The sequence below is a fragment of the Vulpes vulpes genome, chromosome 16 (assembly GCF_048418805.1).
Source record: "Vulpes vulpes isolate BD-2025 chromosome 16, VulVul3, whole genome shotgun sequence".
NCBI lineage: Eukaryota > Metazoa > Chordata > Mammalia > Carnivora > Canidae > Vulpes > Vulpes vulpes.
The window spans coordinates 84,037,005-84,059,866 of NC_132795.1; the positions used below are offsets into that span (position 1 = coordinate 84,037,005).

The window sequence follows — 22,862 nt, forward strand, 5'->3', positions numbered from 1 at the left end:
TGAAGTGGTACCCCCTATGAGAGTTACTTGGGTGACTTTTTGATTCCGTAAGGAGATTTTGTTTCTTGGTGCTATGCACAGTGGTCCTTACAGTTAGGACTGTGTGTGAAACTGTCAGGAAACCAGCAACACTTAGAGGCTTCTGGCCCACTTGTAGCTGGGCACCTTTCATTTTAAATGCCCACTCTGGTTCTTCACAGCATGTATCTTAAATAAAGGACGAATTCATTCATATTATGGGAAAGCAATTTGAAGCACAGGCCTTGTGAATTGGGACGATCAATAGTATTGCCATCCACTGCTTATGTGTGTGTCTGGGACAATGGGGTGGGTGTGGTAACCCTGGTATATTCTGATTCTCTTAGCTGGAAAATCTTCCCTCTTTCCCTCCCTCCTTCCCTCATTGTTTGACGGAACGAGAAATGTATTGCCAGAAATGAATTAATTCTGAAAGGACTTGGGTTCTTACCATAGGTATCTAGAAGTATACCAAGCCTGGAGGCGGTGAAGGTGAGATGCACACATAACATATAATGATAGTACAAGTGTAGGGTGGAGAGCAGAGGAGCTGCTCATAGTCTCTAAGTGCTTCTCTCTCATGACTAATAATAACCTTCTTAATATTCTTAGTATTGGGGATGAAGGGATGCTCTGAATTGAGAATTTTCTGTAAGGGCTTCAGTGAGACACAAGTTGGTAACTAACTGTCCAGCTCGCCCAGGGCAGGGGCTGCCTTTGATGTTGACCAATTGGTGTTGCTTTCCAGGGGATTGTGGCTGACACTGAGCTGCCACCATGCGTCTGGGCTTTCATGATTACTCCTCAGCTGGCGAGCCAATCCTTAGGTGGCACAGCTTTCGTGCTCTTCCCTACACCCCGACCCTCCACCTCAGGCCCACTTTGAGGTCTGATTCAGGGATTTTTCTGGGGGTATAGCCCCACAGTTTTAAAAACCTGTTCAAGGCCGGAGCTTATAACAAGAGTAGAACCTTTTTCCCCCTGTCATTACTACTTCTTCCTTACTGACTAATTAGCCGGCTGCTGCAGATCTCATTAAACTTCATTAATCCTGAGCATCTGTCTATAGGAACTGCCTCAAGATAAAAAGAGGAAACTCAGCTAAACGTTTTTGTTGCTGCTAATTACCCCAAGCTATACTTTTTATTAATTAATTAATTTGCTCACTTCCAAACTGAATGAGGACCTTTCCCCATGCCAGACAACTGGCATTTCACTCTCCCCTGGCTGCAGATATGATGCTCTGTGGTTTGGTGTATGGGATACCTGTAATTATCAGGGCCAAGAATAAGGTGGCTCTGGAAGCCTGGTTTTGTGTAACCTCAACTGTTCAGAACTTGTAATCAATAATTGATTGTTTTTTTTAAACAGACGCATTCTTTAAATTATCTCATGTTTGTTAAAATACATAATGGCAAAACAATTACAAAGCCAGTTTTCTTGACTCCGTGGTTCCAGAGTCTAAGAAAGAATTTTAATGGAGGCTGAGATGAGAATTGGTTATTTCTATGTTGTAAATATAGGCGACATTAGAAATGGAAAATGCTGATCTTGGGTTTGGATTGGTGGTGACCCAAAGCCAAGGAGTCCTTGGTGGTACTCCTCACAGGTGTCAGGCAGGGCAGAGAAGCACACTTCTCTTGTTGGGACTTGCCAAGAGTTCCTGATGGAATTGAAAGCACAGTTGAATGGATGATTCTTTTTGGTCAGGGCTTCTGCCTTGAGTTATAAGTAAAACTCATGTTCAGATTGTCAGGAGTTAAGTTTGCAGGATACCTTAAGACATTTAACTCCATGTGCTGCCTTTAGATGGTGAAAATGATTCACCAGTCAGGCTTGACTACTGTTTCATCTCAGATGTAGGGAAAAGTCCTTGCAACATAGAATTCTGCTTAGAGCAGTGGGGACTGGCAAGGCCGACCTTGATTCAAACTCTTGGGATTGTGCTTTGTGACTTTGGGCAATTCACTGAACCTCTCTGAGCTTTAGTTTGCTCTTATGCAAAGCGTATTTGATAAGAGCACCTACTTTTTAGATGGTAGATGTATGAAGTCCATGAGTTTCAGTGCTTAGAAGAGTGCTAGCCCTTACAGTACATGCTCAATAAACCCCAGGTATCCTGGTGGATTTGGAAGACAGTAATTGCATTACCTGATCATTTGGAGCTTCCCACTTAGGTAGCTAAAGCCCTGGTAGATCAGCTCCACTGCGCTCTGATCTTACCTTTGGCTGATTGTTGATGTCACCTAGACTCAAACCTCAGCTGTGAAGCTTTGACCCCTTGAATCACCTCTGGTCAGATGATCCTACCTGCTTTGCTCTTTCCTCTCTTTTGCCACTTATTACTGCAAGTGTAATTAACTGTTGATGAGGCTGGTGTGTTAGTAAACTGAAAACCCTTCCAGCATGTATCTTAATTTCCCATTGCTTTGTACAGTAATTTACAAATACTTCTTGAAAATGGAATTTGTTTTTCCTGCAGATCAAATCTGAGGTGGAACCTGGTTTGCAGAGTGCTTCCCTAGCATCCTGTAGACCTCCGTGTTTCTTCAGTGAATGTCACTTATATTATTGCATTAATATCCTCAATTCTCCATCTATTAAAAGGAAGAATTAATATTTACCTTATTTTGCTTATAAATGTTTTATAAAATTAAATACTGATTTGGCATTCTCCAGAAGATAGGCATGAAAATTCAGGGTGACATTTTATTTATTTTAGAGTACTCACCGAAGACAGCATTTTGCATATGACCTTTTGTGGCGCCCTGGGAGAATGTTTTCCTCCAGCAGGTGCCCTTTTTATTCCGGCTCATCAATCTCAGACCCATTTGTGAGCCTCGGTTCTCTTACCAGGTTAAGATGAATTGTATGTTTTCCCCTCAAGTGGAAATGCCCTTTGATTATTTCAGAACTGGATGTGCTCAAAACAACTAAGTGCAGAAATACAGAAGTGGAAATCCTCCAGTCTCTGGTTGTGCTCTTTTGAGACAATTATAGTTAATAGTTTGGGAAGTAGCCTTCCATACCTTTTTATTTGTGGTAACTTACATTTAAATATCTATCTAAATATATATATTTATGTATCTTATAGGATCATGCTAAATATATGCACTGTTTGTTGACTCTTCGTTCTCGGCCATCTTCCCCAGACCTTTGTACTGCAGATTTCCCTTAATCTCTCTCTCTCTCTCTCTCTCTCTTTTTTTTTTTTATGATTTTATTTATTTATTCATGAGAGACACGGGTGGGGGGGGGGCAGGTGTTGCAGAGACACAGGCAGAGGAAGAAGCAGGCTCCATGCAGGGAGCCCGATGTGGGACTTGATCCCGGGTCTCCAGGTTCAGGCCCTGGGTCGAAGGCGATGCTAAACCACTGAGCCACCCAGCCTGCCCATCCCTTACTCTTTTTAATGCATACATGCAATTCCTTTACATGAATGCATCATATTTTAATTAACCCATTAGTATATATATTTAGCTGTTTCTGGCCTTTTCTCTATTGTTGTTGCTGATACCCATTTTTTACAATTTTTTAAAAGAAATCCGCAGTCTGCGTCTCATATATCTTTGTGTGCTTGCACAAGCGTTTCTAGAAAGTAAGTATCTACAGGTGTCATTGGTAGATGGAGGAAATGCATATTTTAAGTTTGATATTGCCCATTTACCTTCCCATTAACCACATACCAGTGTGCCCTTTTCTCCATGTTTTCAGTACGTGACAGGATTTGTTTTTCATGTCCAAGGGATAGAATTAGTTTATTTTTGCCTACTCACCTAGTCCTGTAAGTGGAACTTTCTGCCACCTCAGCAGAACATCTGTGGGCTTCGAGCCTTTCCCACCCAGTTCCAAGATTATTATCTTTATACAGGGTTTTGAGGAGAAATAACTAAAGTCTTCATTAAGCAGTACAATGTCCCTGAAGAATAAATCAGCTATAGCAGTAGACTTCCCAGGCGTATCTAGGTAACAGCAGCAGAAATACTTCTCCTGTGATAGGGTTGATTTACCCTCCCCCATTACCTCACAAGCTGGCAGCGCTACAAACAGCCAGGTCCGCACACCTGTTAAGGGACCTCACTCTGTGGGGTGGGAGATAAAGCCTTGCTCATAGGGATGGGAGGGTATGAATGTGGGGGTCCTGCATGTGGGGGCACATTCTGGGATATTGTGAAGATACGTGTTCTGTTTTGTGGGAAGAGATTTGCATTTAGGTTAAGCAATACTGTGCAACAGGTTTACGTTTCCACAGCAAATAGACCAGCAGAAGAACCCAGCTCCCTGTTTATGCCCCTGCTCCCCCTCCCCCCGCTTTTATTGCTTTTTTCAGTTAAAAGAATTAAGGTAGATAACTAGCTGTAAGCTGTAAAGATTCAGTAGGGTCTAGGTCACACTTTGTGCACTTACATGGAACTGCACTTAAAGCTTTGATTAGTGTTCCTATTAATGAGAAATGGGTTTTGACTAAAAAACAAAACAAAACAAAAAATACCAAAATACTATATACTGAACTGTCCTCCTCTGATTCGGGCAAGGGATCCCTTGGAGCCACCCACCATGTTGATTGGGTCATGATATGGGTGAATCTGAGTTCATGTCTTCAGTTTTTCAGTCCTCTTTATTGAAACAAGGGAATGTACGTTGTGTACTTAAAGGATCTGCCCGCCAAAAAACTGTATTATTTGGCTTTATAAGAAATCTTGTGTAACCATTCTGTGTGTGAAGTTGAGTAAAGCCACAAAGGAAGTTACCAGAATTGTTTTCCAGTGTTTTACCCTGTGAATGATAACTTTCTCTTTTTCATTTTAATATATCTTTAAAATAGCTAAATGGTGGTTGATATGGGTGTCAATTGTCAAATGCTGTGAATTCTCAAGGAATCGAAATTTTCTTGCTGTTTTAGGAGAGGACTTTTACTACTTTAAGATGCCCTTTCTAGTGCTTTCAGACTAGTTACTCAATAAATGGTTTTCTTTGGTTAATAGATTAACCCAAGATGAAATAAAAATGAGAGGAGGGGCCTGTATGGCTGAATGTTGGCTACTAGTGTGTAGAGCATGTGCTGTTGTACATGGAATAATTTTTTAGGCGGTAAAATAGTTGAGTGACTTTAAATATATAACGGAGGCTTAGGTCAGAGTAAAATTCAGTAAATTACTTCCTGAATGAAGAATACTCCATGAGAGGTGAACATTTTGGTTTGATGCACCAGAATATCACTTAGAAAATAGTGTTAAACTCAAATTCTTTAGTTCAGTCCAGGAAGCAGCTTATCTTTAGAACATGCATTTATTTATTAATTTATTTTTTAAAGATTTTATTTATTCAGGAGAGAGAGAGAGAGAGAGAGAGAGGCAGAGACGCAGAGGGAGAAGCACACTCCACACAGGGAGCCCGACATGGGACTCGATCCTGGGTCTCCAGTATCACACCCTAGGCCGAAGGTGGCACTATACCGCTGAGCCACCCCGGCTGCCCCATTCATTTGTTTTTAAATATAACTTCCCATTAATTGGAGCCTTGTCCTGATTCTATAGTGCCAAGTGATAACTTGGCATCACTGTAACATTCTTTGTTCCAAAACGGTAATCCTTTGTAGATTAAATTTACACATATAACCATGTTTGGAAGAAGGACTTTCATGATAGATTATCTTAGAAGGGCACTTCCACAACTAAACTCATTTAGGAAGTGATAATATTAGTAAGCACTGTACCATCTGTGAAAAGCAGACTGCTTTGTGGTGACCTTTAGATCTTTGTCCCCTTCTTTGTGTGTCTCTGGTTTAAAAAAAAAAAAAGTTTCTTGAACTTTAACTCTTTGTAATAGTGAATTAGGGTGAGTTGGACATCTTTGTAAAATAGCACAACTATCAGAAACTGTCATGAGTGGCTAGAACCGGTGCAGTAGCCTACTGGCAGCATAAGCCTTTTTGAAAGCACTGAGGTAGAGCAGTATATCCTTTTGAGTCTTGAATTTATTACAGTAATGTAACTCTAGCGTGTGAGAGAGAATTCTGTTTATCTCCTTGAAATGTTGACCCTAAGAATCCTGGAAAACAGGAAAAGAAAGAAAATCATAAGCAAGGGCCAGGGCACACACTATTTGATTGTCAATATACTGGCTCAGAGCAGCTACATTGTCCATAAAACAGTATCGCTACCTTTTTTGCACATTGCATGAAAAAGGAAACGTAATAAATTTTAATTCTCTTTCACCACCTGCGCTTAATCCCAAGGCTCCTATACTAAAAACCTGCCTTTAGCCCTTGAAAATGTAGTAAAGGATTTTTTTTTTTTAAACCAGTGAATTTGAGTGCCATATGATAACCTGGTGAGGATATATTATTTACTGCTTTAGTTGTTGGTGAGAAAAGATCACACACACCCCCCCCCCCCCATTGCAATGAAATTACCTTTATAAAGTTTTAGCATACCCATTATGGTTACTTCCCTTTAAAAAATTCTTTCCTAGTTTGTGTTAATGTTAGCATTCTCCTGTGTAAGTTGGATAAAGATGTGGTGTCTCTTTAGTTCTAAGCTTTTTCCATCTTTTGAGGATATTTCAAAAAACCCTAATCTACCTGGGACTTCATATTTTTTAGTTTCTTTTCAGGGAGGAATGGGGGAGGAGAGGTGATGGAGAGACTAAAGGCTATCAGGGACTATCAGGGTAAGCACCAAGGATCTGAAGCTTCTGCACACAGGAAGTGGGAAGTTGGGAAATCTGGCCTCTAGCCTCCTGACTTTTCCTCGTCTCTTGAACCTGAAGGTATAGCTGTGAGTTCTGGCCTGTGGGAATCCACCGTGTTGTGTCCCTCCTGATTGCTGGGGTAGTACTTTTAATCCTGTTATTTCAAGGTTGCCAGAAAAATACCCTTCAGCTGGGGAGGGGAGAGAGCCTAGAGTTTACCCCCTTGACTGATCTGACATGCTGGCAGAGTCCTAGTAATCCAAATTAAAAGAAAAAAATGTGGCATGTCAACCTGGCTTGCATGTTTAATAGTAGAAATTAAGTGGTCCCCAATATGGAATTCTGTTTGTAGCAAGTGTTCAGTGTGGGTTTGCTAAGCTGATTTTGATTTGAAAATGGAAGCTAGCAAAGGGAATACAGGACTAATGACACTATAAAAATGTTTAAACCAAAAATTGATGAAACTTTTTCTGTACAGGGCCAGATAGTAATCATACTAGCTTTGGGGGGTTACAAAGGGTCTCTGTCACACCTCCTCATTCTCCCTCAGTGCCCCCCCATATGGAAAAACAGTCTAGCCCCTCGGCTGTGCAAAACAGGCTGTAGGTCAAAGTTTGCTGGTGCCTATTTTATTTTATTTTATTTTTTTTAAGATTTTTTATTTATTGATTCATGATAGTCACAGAGAGAGAGAGAGAGAAAGAGAGGCAGAGACACAGGCAGAGGGAGAAGCAGGCTCCATACACCGGGAGCCCGACGTGGGATTCGATCCCGGGTCTCCAGGATCGCACCCTGGGCCAAAGGCAGGCGCTAAACCGCTGCGCCACCCAGGGATCCCTGGTGCCTATTTTAAATTGATCTTTTTAGTCGTGAAGGAGCTGACCTGAGTGAATGAGTGTTGTTTTGGGAGGCAATACCTTATTTTCCTCAGGCAGTATGGGATGGTGGTGTGAGGAGGCTTTCAGATTCTTCACGGTTCACATAGATGAGGGTACTAATCCTGGACCTGTCTTTGCTACCCACATACCCTCAGATCTCCAAAATCTCTCATCTAGTTAGAACTAACATCTTAATAAACAAGGTGAAGTTAACGATGACCCTAACACATAGCATCTAACAGTTCATAGGAGCTGGGTAGGACTGACTTTGTCCTTGGTCCTGCTGACTTTCCTTGGCTGCAGCTTCAGGGAGAAATGTCAGGCTCATGATAGGGCTTCTTGTATATGAAAGTACTTTTGAAATGTGCCACCGATTTTCAGATAAATTTTGTGAATGGTTTCTGAATATTTCTTCATTTGTCCTAGGTTTTTTTTTTTTTTAATCTTTATTGTATTTGGGGTTTTTTAAAAGATTTTATTTGACAGAGACAGCATGAGTCGAAGGAGGGGCAGAGGGAGAGGGAGATGTATACCCCCTGCTGAGCAGGGAGCCTGATGTGGGGCTCAATCCCAGAACCCTAAGATCATGACGAGCTGAAGTCGAAACTGATCTTTTCAGTTGATCAGTCGCCTCTATCATGTTTTGTTTATTAAGACATCTGCAACAAACTTCAGAAACATTTTCATCAACAATTACAGTTACAAACTTCCATGGATTAAGTTGCTTTTATTTTATATATTAGGTGGAGGAGAAATCTGTTATTGGTGTCAAATAAATGAGGTGTTGCTACTCAGTGTCTATCATAATCCCATTGCCCAAGGCTTATGAAACCTATTATTGGTTGTAATCACTTAATGACTGTGTAACCTTTGGCACACCATGCCTCCATTTCTTCCACTGTAAACTGGGAATAATAATAAATACATCTAATAACAGTGGGTCTAAATAAATCAATAGGGGATCCCTGGGTGGCGCAGCGGTGTGGCGCCTGCCTTTGGCCCAGGGCGCGATCCTGGAGACCCGGGATCGAATCCCACGTCGGGCTCCCGGTGCATGGAGCCTGCTTCTCCCTCTGCCTATGTCTCTGCCTCTCTCTCTCACTGTGTGCCTATCATAAATAAAAAAAAAAAAAATCAATCAATCAATAGGTTTAAAACAGAAGATGTTTTGGCACAAAGGCTCCATAAATTTAATATGTTATTGTTGCTACTGTGGCAGCTGTAATAATTCCTTTGGAATCACCAGTATGAATCAGGGTACTGACAATTCACATTTTTAGTAAAATAAATAATCATTTTTTTAAAACAAAACTTCGTTAATGTATTTTTTTGCACTGGAACCAATTTCCTTTTATCTTCTATTTTTTCCTATGAAGCATTTTTAATATTTTAAAATAAATATAAAACATTAGCATATGTTTCCAAGTTCATCTAGTACTCCTACCAAAGTGAATTTACCCACGAATCAGAGTGATTTGATGAATTTGGTTTTATTTATTATTTTTATTTTTTTGAGTACAGTTGACACAGAATGATTTGACAGCTCTGTAGGTTATGCTATACTCACTCAAGTGCTGGTATCATCTGACACCATACAACACTATTAGAGTATCATAGACTGTATTCCTTATGCTGTGCCTTTTATTCCCTTAACTTACTCATTCTGTAACTGGGAGCCTGAATCTCCCCCTCCCCTTTACCCATTTTGCCCATCCTACCCTCTTCTGGTAACTATCTCTTTTCTGAATTTATGGGTCCGGGTCTGCTTTTTATTTTATTTGTCTTGTTTTTTGGTTTGTGTGTGTATATATATATATATGTATATGTGTGTGTGTGTATATATATATATAGATATATATATATATATATATAAGTTAAATTTTTTTTATTTTTTAAAGGCATTTAATATTCCCTCCTGGTTTTGGCATTTTGCACCATTTAATTCACCCTAGTTCTCAGATTTGCTCTCGTTGAGAACAATCAGTGGGGTTACGTCCAGCCATTTGCTTTCAGAGTTCGCCCCTACAATCACCATAGCCCCCTCCACAGTCTTGATTTTTTGTGAATTGTGACTTTAAGGGGCTCACCATGACAGAGAGGCAGGACCCTTGGGAATCAGCCTTCTTTTTTGGTTCATTATTGTGAGTCTCCCTCTGCAGGGCCTTAGTTTCTAGTTGGCAGAATTGGGCTGGATTACTCAAAAAAAAAAAAGACCTGCTGCTGTAAGCCACAAGCAGGGCCTGCTCCACTGATGTAAATCGTAGGTGCGAGGTTATATAGAGTTCACAGTTGTTCTGTAGTCTGTATACCAGACTGTGAAGTGTTAGCAGAGAATTGTGTATTTGCTACACATGCATTTAGTTAGAACAGATGTTTACATGTGTTTTGTCCATGAAGCAGGTTAAACTGTTAGGAAAAATATTTTAACTGAAGTTCTATTTATATACAAGTCAGCAAACGTAAATTGAAGGCACACAGACTAACCCAGCACAGGGAGGCCTTTAGTCAAAAGATTAGTTTCCTTCCTTTTGCTGCCTCAAGATAACAGTTTGATTCTCTATTATCAATACAGCCAGTTGCCTGTTTCCGGTTTCCTGCTCTGTGTGTTTTGCATGTTGCTCATGGGAAATGATTTATTTATTTTTTCAAGCCAAGGCACATATGGGAACTCCACCCTACTGTAGTCTTTTGTTTTAAATTAGGATTCTTTTTTTCTTTTTTTAACTCAAGGATTGAGCTTTAATGGATAAATTGTTAAAATTAGTATAAATTAAGTCTTGTTACTATTGGCCTATTTGACCATGTTGAAATAGTTATAATTACACCCTTATATATTTTGCTGCCTCATTCTACTGTTTTGGAATGGGATGGCGACTGCCACAAAACAAAACAAAATGAAAAATAAAGATTTCAAACTTTCCAGGTTAGCTTTGGATCTCTTTTATTCTGAAAGACCATATCACAAAATTGCATTTTTATCATTTATTGGACATTGAGGAACAATTGCAAGAAGCAATTCAGTGATGAAAGATTTTTAGTTGCTGTTCAAGGATAACATTTAACTTCCTAGGACCTATCTCTGTGATTTGAAATTTCTTTCCTCAGTAATTTCAGTAGGACCACCGGTAGCAGCAGGATTTATTGAGTACCTATTTGTTGGGCATTGGAAGTTTGCTGGTTTATTAAACAAACGTTTGTGGTGTTAATAAACTACATGCTAAGCATATATATGGTGAGGCGCTAAACAGATGTAGAATTGGATCCTTTACCCCCAGGCAAGTTACAGCTAGTTGAGATAAAGGACACATGAGATCATGAGAGATCATGTCCCATGCATGATGGCTTGTTGGAGGGCTAATCTTGGGCAGGGTCATCAAGGAAGGATTAGGGATAGAGGAAGTGCCTTCCAGGTTAAGGAGAATGATGTAAACAAAGAAATATGCAAAGTGTAAGAGTTGAGAACACAGCATAAGACCTCTCAGATTAGAACATAGCTGATGTGTCAGGGAGGATTCCAGAGAAAGCATGTGCCTCCTTTGGATTCCCATCTCAGTGATTTGGACCCTCTTGTGGATGGCTGGGAGCCATTGAAGGTTTTGGTATAGTGGTGTAACTTTGAGAAACCACTGTTTGGGGAAAGTGACTACAGCAGTAATGTTTAAGATGGATAAGAATGAGGGATGCCTGACTGGTCCAGTCAGTAGAGCATGAGACTCTTGATCTCAGGGTCCCAAGTTCCAGCCCCATGTTGGGTGTAGAGACTAAATAAATAAATACTTGAAAAAAAAAAAAGAGGGTAAGAATGAGAGAGGCATGAGGGACTTCAATAATTGTTGAAAGGATTCTTATAAACACTCAAAAATACATCTTGAAATCATTCTCCTGACAACTGATATTGTACTACTTTGTAATATCTTTTGCTATTTTTTTTTTTTTTTTTTGACTTTCTACTTTGTTTCCCCGGCTAGACTAACTAGTTCATTGAGGGCAAGGGACCTTGACTTAGATGCAGAGTTCTCTCTATATAGTAGGTGCTTTGTAAATACTGGAGCTTACTAATACTCTTGACTTTAGGTTAGTCCTTACCCAGATAACTGTAATATTGTCCATTTAAATAGCTAGTCATGGAGCAGTGTTCATGGGATGCTGGCTCTGTCACCTCCTTTTGATTTGTCTTCAGCTTCCATTCTGGTTTCTCCATTCCTTCTGTGAACCCACATCTACACATAACTTAGCCATCAGTCTGTACACAGAGAAATTGTACATGATTGTACCTCTTCCTTAAGCCACTATCTTACCGCAACTGAAGAAGATCCTGATGAGAAAATATTCTTGGTTTATACCAGCAGATTCATACTGTTTGGAAAGTAGAACTATATGCTGTCTGCAGCCAGGTATAAACCTAGTCTTTGAGGGAATACTGAATAGGGTCAGTTCCTGTTTCTGTATTTCCCTGATTTTCCATCCAGATATGTTCCATGCCTTCAGGCCTTTCTTCACTCCTGGCTCCCATCCCCTGTCATAGCCAGAATTGTAGCATATGGTGAATGTGGTTGTGTTTAGCACTATCATGGGGTGTTGCCAAAGATGCTATACAATTATTTCTATCACACAATGCCCTTCTGTTCATCAGAGCTATATCTGTCTCCTTTAGCTTAACTTACACTAAAATGGTGTTCGTTTTTCCAGTTGCAGCAAATTCTGCAGCATAAATAAATGTTGAGGCCTTATCCAGTATGATAATGGTCATTCCCTAAAAAGCACAGAAGTTAGTTAAGAGCTTCAAAGGGGATGGTGATGGAGAGGATATTCAAAGCCTTTTGGTTAAAATTAGGCAAGAATATTTCTGTTATAAACGTTTCATCTCTTTTCAGTAAGCCATCTTTGTCCAAACACAAAAACAGTGAATCTAGGTACTTAGAAAAGAAGGTGTAGCCATGCGTACTAATTTATTTTAACCTGACTGAACAGTGGAAGAGACAGCAACACCCAAGGACACCCAGCATATGCCCGCCCTGCCCCTAGTGGCTGGTAATGCAGAGCAGCCCTTATCTTCACCAAGCCTTGAGCTTTGATGGAGATGCCTCTTGTGTCCCACCTCCCTGACAGAGGTGTGCAGAGGAAGTGTAAGTTCCTGTTCAGATGCATGATGGTGAACTGTAGGCACACCATCTTACCAAATATTGTTACTAAGAAAGTGCACCATAGTAGAATTTTACCTACAGTTCACTTCTTCCAGGGATCAGAAGCTGTCACAGGTGTTGGCCACTCACGCAAGGTTGAGTTTTCTCTTGTGCTTCTCAGTAGTTCTCATTTTCCAGGTGGCTGGATAATTTTCCTGAGCCTGTGGTGCCAAAGAATTAGCTGGCTGGATCTTCACCTGGAACCACTTCTGATTCCCACGTTTTCAGGGCTCTGAGGACATTTTGGTAGAATTGGCGGGTCTGGGAGGCTTATTTTGAGAGTAGCTTTAAGCTTTTCCTGACTCCTACTCCTGCATTAACACATAGACTCACAAAGCACCCTTCTGGTTCTTTCTGCCCTTCTTCACCCAGTTCCCCTTGTTTCCTGTCTCTGGGCTGCTAGCACTGCAAGTGCCTCAAGTCCTGTCTTCCATCCGTCCATATGCATTGATACCAGGCTGCCAAAGGTGGTCGTGTCCTCAGGTACCATCTTGGTTTTCACTCCATCTACCACATTGTACCACTCATTGCAAAGAGGTATTGGTGAGGAGTGCTTAAACCTGAAGGCCCTTATGTGGAGGAGTGAGGAGACCCACATTCCCTGTAGCTCTGTAGGTGGAGCGAGTCTTACTGGGCCATAGAGACATATCTAGACTGGTTTGAGACACTGTCCAATAATTTGAGTTGGAGTTACTTGGTGATGGATCAAACCCTTTCACAAAATAAGGACTTGAGCTAGGATAGTGAGGTGATAGATGATTCTATATCTTGTGTCATGGACACATGTTTGGTTTTGTGTTTTAAAATTTGCTGGAGGCATTATGGCATAGTGGTTGAGAACCCAGGCTTTGCAACCAGCCTGCCCAGAAAGTTACTAATTCTACGTGATGGAGTAGTTATGGGAACTATAAATAAAGCACATAGATAGATAGATACATAGACATAGTAAGTCTCAGTGATGCCACTATTATTTTAATAATAAGAAAGAACAAGTTATTTTCTTTCTATACAGCTATTAATAGTCTACTGCCACGTACACACACATAGTTTTCTCCCTTTCTGGGATTTTTAAATAGCTAGCCCAGGTACAGTAGAAGGGATATTTTTGCTTTTGAAAGAGGTGTGCAGAGGAAGTGTAAGTTCCTCTGTTGTTTTAGAGGACTTCTAAAGCCCACCCTGCAGGCATATGGCTTCATGATCCTGGATCTCAGATGGTGTGAATTGATGAGAGCCGTGCTCTGCTGGGCCAGCAGAGAAGGAGGTGATTTAGTGAACAGTTACAACTAGCCAGGCACTATGCTGTGCACTTCACCTCCTCTCATCTAATGCTAGAGCCACCTTAGGTCAGTCCCTCTAAATAGATACATTGTGGAGGTGGAGGTGGGGGCCATGGACCGACACAGCTGAGAGGTACTTAAACAGAACAGGGCTTGGAAACAGCACTTACCAGGTTAGGGACAGAGTTGTGGGGGGGGTGGGGGGGGTGGGGCGGGTAAAGATGGGGGAATGGTGAACCTGCCCCAGCATCAGGCTCAGCCATGTCAACTTGGGGGATTTAGCTTGGGGGACAGAAATGCCCACTGTCACACTGGCGCAGACTGAGCCTACCTCTGTGGTTGTCCTGGAGGCAGAGGCAGTGGCAACTGCTACTGCTCTTTCTGGAAGGAAGTAGTAAGTGTTTTGTGGGATGAATGGGGTTGAGGGTAGACAGTTCTCCTGCTACAGCCAACATGCAAACCATCAGGGTCACAAAGCCTTGGGGTGTAGGCTAAGAGAGTAATGACACCCCAACTCATGTGTCTTTCTCTGGGAAGTGTAGTCTGAGGCACTACGAATGCCATCTCCTTTGGTGGGAGCCCAGAATGTCTACACTAGGATTTCCCAGCCTGGGCACTACTGACATTTTGAGCTGGATAATTCCTTGTTGTGGGGGCCGTCCTGTGTACTGTAGGATGTTTACCAGGATCCCTGGCCTCTACCCACTGGATGCCACTGTATGTAGCACCCACCCCCAAGGCGAGACAATAAAAAAATGTCTCCAGACATTGCTAAGTGTCCCATGGGAAGTTGAGAACCACTGGTCTAAATAACCGAATCAATATGGAGTTTGCAAGGGCTCCCTTTTCTTGTTACCAGATTGGCCTCATACAGGTAGAACTGGAAGTGGGCTCTCCTTTCTTTGCTCCTCCCACCACTTCCTCAGACAGTCTGGCACAGGGACAGCAGCTCAAGCTTGGAAACGCCTCTGGACTGTCTTCCATCCTCCGTGCCAAGGGCCTCCTGCTCCTCCTCAGGCAGGCGGCTGGCCTAATCTTCCCCAGTCTCGCTGGGTTGTGAGTGCAGGGGTGATGTCATTGTGCCTTCCCAGGAAGGGTGGAACAAAGGACGGAGTCCCCAAGGACATGCAGCCTCATCCTCAGCTAGTCTGGCGGGTAGATTGTTTTCCCTCCCCTTCCCTCCTTCCGGCCTCCGAAGTGTTTGTTGTTCGCCAAGCCGTCATTGTAAGAGGACACCCTGGGCTGCCTGGACTTCGTGTCTCTCTGCTGAGCCTGTTTCCTGCCCCTCGTGTGCCGTGACAGTGTTGGTTCTGGTCCAGTGCCTTTTCTACTGCGTGGCACGAGCTAGAGGAACTTAGGCCTTATGTGACTTGGCTGACACGCATACGCACCCTGGGGCCTGCTCAGAAGCCGTGGGGGAGCGGGTGGGGAGCCTAGGAGAAAGCAGCATGAGGACAAGAGAGCAAGCTCTCTTTTCTCTCTCTCTCTCTCTCTCTCTCTCTTTTTAAAGTTCTCTTCTTCTCTACCTTTTTCTTGTGCTTCTGGGGACCCGCAGAGCACTGCTCACACAGATCCTCAGCCTGTTTTATTTCTGCTTGGTCACTTCTCTGCTCCACCAGTGACCTCGCCAGTGACCTCTCCAGGTTGGGCTCCGTGCTGGCGGAGTGAGTGCACTTACTGTCTTTTGAAGCAAATCCTTGGAATCCCCTCGTAAAGGAACCTGCTAATTCAGAACCTGAAAGAGACCAGGAGTGTTTTTCTGTAATGTGAGATTCACCAAAGGAGTGACGTTTGGCTGAGGAACACCTTTTGTGCTTGTTTATTTAGAAATACCATAATCTAAGCAGGTTTTCATTTTGATCTTGTTCCCTTGATAGGCTGGGTGTGGTAGTGACTTTGAGCCCAAACCCTTTAATAACCATCTCAGTACCCATCAAGGGCTTTATTAAAGACATTTCCCACTCCAGGGTAGCACATAAAATGTATTACAATTAAAAAAAAAATTAGTTGACCCTAAATACATCTGAACCAGGAGTTACTTGCTTTTGGTGAAATGTACTTAGGAGGGGCTTAACGTCCTTGTATTCTGCTCTGGACTAGCTCTTTCAGCAGTGCCAATTTTTGTCCAAAAAATATAGCTCCCTGTGTCAGTGTCATGAAGTTGCCATCCATCATGATGATTGTGTGATTAATAATGCATGTGATCTTCTCTCTGTGCCTTACCATGATGTTATTGGTACAGCTCCTTTTTCATCTGCACTGTGTCCTTTATACCATTTTCTCATTTCCCCAGTCCTGCCCTCTCTAATCCTTTGTCTGTTTTGAGTTGGCCTTTGTCCTAGGAAAAGGCCCTCTTTCCCCGCTGGACAGACTGTTCCTTTAGAGAAAGGCTGAGCTGTGAGGAGCTGCTCCCTGCAGCAGGTGGCCAGCTGCCTCACCTGCCAGGCTGGCAGCAGTACAGGCTCACCCCCTGTGGTCTCTGCCTGGCTCCCTCCCTGTGGTGGAGTGTCTGGGGGCCTCAACAGAGCCTTCCAGGTAGACCTCCCAAGATGCTTTGGCCGTGCTGGGAGCCCAGTATCCCCAGGCTACCAGGTACATGCCCTGTAAGCAAGAGTGGCTTTTTAGTTGTCACCTAGCAGTGGTGAAATACATTAAAAAAAAAAAACAAAAAAACAAAAAACTATTGGGGTCTGCTTTCTTTTTTTTGAGCCTGATGCAGGACTTGATCCCCGGACTCCAGGATCACGCCCTGGGCCAAGGGCAGGCACTAAACCACTGAGCCACCCAGGGATCCCCTGCTCTCTTTATTATAGATTAATGCATAAACATCTTGGTGGGTTTAGGCTTACACCAGAAGAAGTAGATCTGAGGTCTTTTGGCATAAATTCATGCTATAGAAACAGAAGTGGGGTGGGTGACTGACAGAAGGGTATTTCTAAAAAAAAAAAAAAGTCTGTGAATACAAATGGATGTGGGGTACATTCTGTGTATCCCTGTTGAAGGTTTCAGCAGCCTGCATTTAGAATATTCTGCGGAGGCAAGAAGATTGGAAGCCTGTTTGTATGGATGTGAAAGACCAGTTCTGGGCAGATGTGTCTAGAGTTTTAGGCTTTGAATTGGATGGAACTTGATCACTGAGGCTTAAACTTAATACTGTTTCCTGGATGATTTGGATGTTCAACTACCACACTTTAGACCATAAACTGGCAGTTGCCTTTTCAATGAATGGTTGAAGTTTGGAAATTATAGCTGTCCACTCATCCTATAGAAGGGGACCCTGAACCCAGTATGTCGAAACATTTTTGGCAAAACCTTGGCCCAGGTCTTGCTCTCCCAGTGCCTAGTCCGATCTCTTTGTACATTACCATCTTACCTGCCATTCTCTCTGTTGTTCATGAAGCGTGTTGATTTAGCAGGTGAGAGTGTCATTGCAAATCAAGGTCATGAATAAATTCATCTTCTGATCCTTTGTACATGAGGGAAGAAATTTCTTGCTGTCTCCTTAGCATTTCTGCCCCATGTCCCTCCATATACTAACACTCCTTTTGGAGGTATAATAGTAGTTGTAACATATACATTAGAAACTTTATCAAATGTTATGCTCCTGGGCAGGGCTGCACCAGACCCTCCTGTGATCTGTTGTATCCTCTTGGCTCTCTTAAGCAGAGAGGAGAGAAAATGAAGTGAGTGAGAGCAAGGATGTTCTGCTGGTGGTGTGCTTAAAGGCTCCAGTATCTTCAGGGATTGTGCAGTTCTTATATTCCTAAAGAGTTGATCATGCTTAAGGGGACCTAAGTTGAGGTTTCTTTCCTTTTTTTTTTTTTTTAAGATTTTATTTATTAATGAGAGACACACAGAGAGAGGCAGAGACATAGGCAGAGGGAGAAGCAGGCTCCCTGTGGAGAGTCTGATGCAGAGCTCTATCCCAGGACTCTGGGATCCCGACCTGAGCCAAAGGCAGACACTCAACCACTGAGCCTCCAGGTGCCCCTAAGTTGAAGTTTCATTTAGAGTTTTGTTTTCCTGTTCTTCCTTCGGCTGGGGTCTTGTGACCCTGCTGGCACATAGCTGCTGCTGCCATGCTGTAACTGACAGTAAATTGAGCTCTCTTCTACCTGCAGATGAGCGTGAGGCTGTGCAAAAGAAGACCTTCACCAAGTGGGTCAATTCCCACCTTGCCCGAGTGTCCTGCAGGATCACAGACCTGTACACTGACCTTCGAGATGGACGGATGCTCATCAAGCTGCTGGAAGTCCTCTCTGGGGAGAGGCTGGTAAGTGGGAATGTTATTAAGTGACTTTGCACCATAGGTCGGAGAAGTTTTTGAAAAATCAAGTGTGTACTTGTGTTTCCTGGTGAATTTTGCCATTAATGATTGAGGTTTTTGAGAAAGAGAATCTGGCTACGTGAGATAAGCATGTTGGGGAAAAAAAAACCCATGTAGCATTGTGAGTCTAGGTGATGTTCTTGAACTGTAATTAAGCGGCCTCGTTCTGGGAATTTGTGAGGTTACTACCCCTAGTCTGAAAGATCTTGGCTGATGTCCCCTGTTTAACAGGGCACAGTGCTGGAAATTGAAGGGCCAGACTTGGGTATTGGCTCCAAGATGAATCTCTGTCCCACCAGATCATGGAATAATTTTAAAATCTGTTTCTTACTGATTCTCTGGAAAATCTGAGCTGCCGTTACCAGGTGGCAAGAATTGAATTCAGTAGTCTCTGATGTTTTTTGCTTTCTTCCTTGCATACTTTTTATTTTGAGGGTGGAGGGAGAGGCTGGTGTTGTGTCATCTCCTTGCAAACTCTCAGAGCTTCTGATCAATTCGCAGTGCCTTTTTGGGCAGGGGAATTGTCAGCCTACGCTGAAAATCCTGTCCCCATTTTGTTTCCCAGAGCTACTGCAGCTTTCTCTGATGTGACATTTGTTTATGAACCTTAAGCCAGTCACCATAACTGACCCAACAGGTTTTGTCTCGCCTCAATTTGAAAATAGATGCCATATTATACGAGAGCACATGTAGTTCCATAGGTGGTGGTGGGACTGAGCCAAAAGCTGACGCCCAGGGATAGAGCCCCACATCTGTAGTGACATCACCAGGAAAATATGATGCTGGGCAGTTGTCAGGACTGCCAGAAAGCCTTATTTTTAACTTGAGCTCCACCCCATAACTTGACAGCCACGTGGGCCTGTGTGCAGACTGACCCCCACACCTCTGACCATAGGCAAGGGGCTAAGGTTGTACCCTGCCCTACCATTGGCCTACCAAAAACGTAGCCCCTCAAGCCTAGGTAAAAAACACATGTTTTCTCTCTCCCTGCCCCTCTATTCAAGAACAGAGTCCCTTAAAAGATAAGCGCTAGCTCATCTGTAGTGAGTTTTATTTATGCTCTTTGTTCCCCAAGCATGCAGGTCTTCTTACCTCATCATCTTTGAGAGTTTCGGGTGGAGTCAAGCTAAACAAACTAGAAAAAAAAAAGGCTTCCGCCCAAGATCTGATGGCTGCCCTGAAGGTAGTTTTTATAGAGTGAGATTATGGGCAGTAGGATTCATGTGGAGAAGATACAGGCCCATCATTTACTGCATTTTGATTTGTTTTTTGAAGTACGTCTTGTGTGAGAACATAGGGTTGAATTATTGTGATCTGCACCTTTAATTTTTGGGGGTTTTTTTTTGTTTTTAAAAGTTTTAAGTAATCTCTACACCCAATATGGGGCTCAAACTTAAGCACCAAGATCAAGTCGCATGCTCTACTGACTGAGCCAAGCAAGCGCCCCTAAATTTAATTTTTGTAAGCAGACATTTCTCCCTGCCTCTCAATTTTTTTTTCTTCTTAAATGTTTGACCTGGTGTGATTATTTATTGATTTTGTTTGATTTTGAAACTAGCTAAAAAAAAAAAAAAAATCAGTAAAGGTTATGTGGATAGAAATTTAAACATTTGTTTTGGTAACACTAGGGTCCAGTCTTCCAGGCTGTATGTAGGAAGGAAAGTGTTCACCTTTGAAGATCCGTAACTCTTTAACACTAAGAAGATTGTGTCCTTGATAATGTTCCCATAACAAATGGGATCAGTCTCATTGCCCTTTATTCTGAACAGGGTAACAGGAACTTTAGTAGGGAAAAAGAAAGCAACTAACAAAGCATAATTCTTAGTCACATGCAGATCCCCTCCCACTCCTCTCTTTATTTGCAGTTAGCAATACCTTTTTTTTCCTTTCCCTTTTTTTTTTTTTTTTTTTTGAAGCCATCCAGCGACCTAGGAGAGTAGGGGAGGGGAAGAACATCGGATGGGCACCATTCCCAGCCTCTCAGGCAGTCAGTGCCAGAAATTGTGTTTAGCATTGACATACCACTTTGTGAACCCCCAGTGCCTTAACTTCTTGAATTATTCATTCCTCACAGCCAACCCTGATTATAGGTTGGGCAGTCTGATTAAATCTTATTCCAAAAATACAGATACCATAGATAGGGCTAAAGCTCTTGTTCATTCAGACTGAAGATTTTCAGCCCATTTGGCCCATGGGTTATTTGGTTCATGGTGCTTTCTGGAGGGAACACAAACTATTCTCTGCTCTGGCTGCAGAGGATGCTGGGGACTCAAGTTAAACATATTCTCTGAACGAGATGACCTTCTAGAGGGCTTGTCCCAAAGGATCCTTGCATATTCAGAGTATAAAACTAATGAGATGGTTAGAGCTTCCAGGCTCGGGTAAATTCTTGTCTACAGCTAAATGTGTATGGTCAGATAGCAACTCAGTCAGCTCTGGGCTTTCTGCACCAATGATCCCAAACCCTGTGTGACATGAACATTTGCCTTCCATCTGGACCTGTGTCTTAGTCGGCATTTTAGCCCTTTGCCTTACCATCAGCTTGACAGGAGGTAACAAATGAATGTCTGAGGAACTGCAGTATCTAAATTTATTTTATTAATAGATTCTTGGAGCCAGTTAATCCTTTACAGAGGAGGAAATTTATCTGAATTTTACTGAGTAAAAAGGTTCAAAGAAACATCAGCTTAATGATCCAGATAATTCCACTCTAACCCCGTCCACATTTTGGCTCAGTAAAATTTTGAATTACATTTCAGCAAGTTTTAAGTAGGCATTTAGGTTATCAAGGCACTTGATTCTTCTGTTTTGGGAATGTCAGAAGGCAGAAATCTTCTGTGGTCCTGGCTTGGACAGGATGTATGTCTGGAGATGTCCCTGTCTTCACCATGTCTATGTTAGTCTGTGGAGCAGTGAGGAAATTCTGAAGCTGAGTCAAGGAAGCCTTTCTTGTTGTTTTTTTTTTTTTTATGATTTTATTTATTTATTCATGAGAGACATACAGAGACAGATACATAGGCAGAGGGAGGAGTAGGCTCCCCTCAAGGAGCCCAGTGCAGAACTTGATCCTGGACCTGGGGATCACCCCCTGAGCCGAAGGCAGATGCTGAACCACTAAGCCACCCAGGCGTCCCCAAAGAAGCCTTTTGTACTTGGGTGGGGTTGGGTTGTTGACCCTCCCCCCCCCCCCCAAAAAAAGTTTTTTTCTCCAGTATCTTAATCTGAAATTACAATGGACTATAACTCTTCATAAAGATGTTGTGTTAAAATTCCCTTTAAAAATATAGGCCCGCCCTTGACTTAACATCATCTGAGCAGATAAAAGCTGTGACCACAGAACCTGTGCCAGTCACTTTGTCATTGGTCCCAGACCCCAGGACCTTGGGAATAATATTGTCAGACGTGGACTTTGGTGGTGAAGTGGAGCCCATAGATCACAGCTGAGGTTTGAGGCTTGCCTGTGCCTGCCCCCTTTCCTCCATGGGCTTCAGCAATAAAGAATGGTTCTGAGACTGCCAGTTTTCTGCCTTGTTCCTGCCAAACAGAGCACTCACCTCTGACCCAGAGAGGACAAGGATTTCTGAACACCTCTGCCCTTCCCCCCAGCCTCTGCCATTTCCAAAGCACATATCACTGATTTTTGCTTGCCCGTGATTTTCCTGTCTTCTTACTCTGTTAATCAGCATCAAAGAAGAGAAATCAACAACAATGGGATTTCTTTTTTCTTTGCCACCGTTAATTCCAAAACAGGCTGAGCTAGGTGGGGAAGATAGATTTACCTCGAGATTTGTTAAGCCTTAAATCCCATGTTGAACTGCTGTGAGTTTTACATAAAGCCTTTGTTAGGAGAGCCATACTGGCATGTGTTGTTGAAATGGGGTTTTGTGAACTGGCCACAGAATCTGCCTTTCATTTGTAATATCATTTGTTGGGGAGAATTTTCTTTTGTTCTGAACAACTGGCCACAAAAGAACACCCTATTAAATTGCAGCCGAATTTTACTGCTATTAGTGCAAAAAGTGAATTAATAGTAATAGGTACACATGATAAAGTACGAGTTGAATGGTTTCAGAGCCCTAGAGTTCAGAAGGGGCATTGTGCCTTCTGGACGGCATGTCAGGCAGTCCTAGCAAGTGGGTGGGGTTCCAGCAGGATCCAGGAGGAAGGGTTCAGATGTGGATGGCCAGAGACGGTAAGAGTCCGGTGTCTGCTCTGAGGAACAGTGAGGAGCACATTTGGTGGTGGGCATCAGGAAGGAACTGGTGTGGGAAAGTATCCCAGCAGATTGTTTTTGGAAGGAGTGATGATGGTGACTTGAGCTTGTATTGCTTTTACTGTGTACTGTCACATCCGTGATCTAATAAGTTCTCCCTGTCTGACAAAGTGGCAGTTCGACTTTATGGACGACGTAGGGAGAAGTGACCAGGATCTTGCCCTAGGCCAGTGTCACTAGTGAGTAATAGAACATGAACTCCAGTCCACCTTC

At 42.6% G+C, this 22,862-nt stretch overlaps 1 protein-coding gene across 6 annotated transcripts in view; it reads left to right on the forward strand.

Annotated features, from left to right (window-relative positions):
- The window catches only part of SPTBN1 (spectrin beta, non-erythrocytic 1), a 197,656-nt gene that overhangs the window by 108,227 nt on the left and 66,567 nt on the right, over positions 1–22,862 (forward strand). For all 6 annotated transcript variants that reach the window (XM_072742171.1, XM_072742170.1, XM_072742174.1 and 3 more), the window contains one exon: positions 18,171–18,322. In XM_072742171.1, the coding sequence (XP_072598272.1) occupies positions 18,171–18,322 (152 nt within the window). The remainder of the gene's footprint in view (positions 1–18,170; positions 18,323–22,862) is intronic.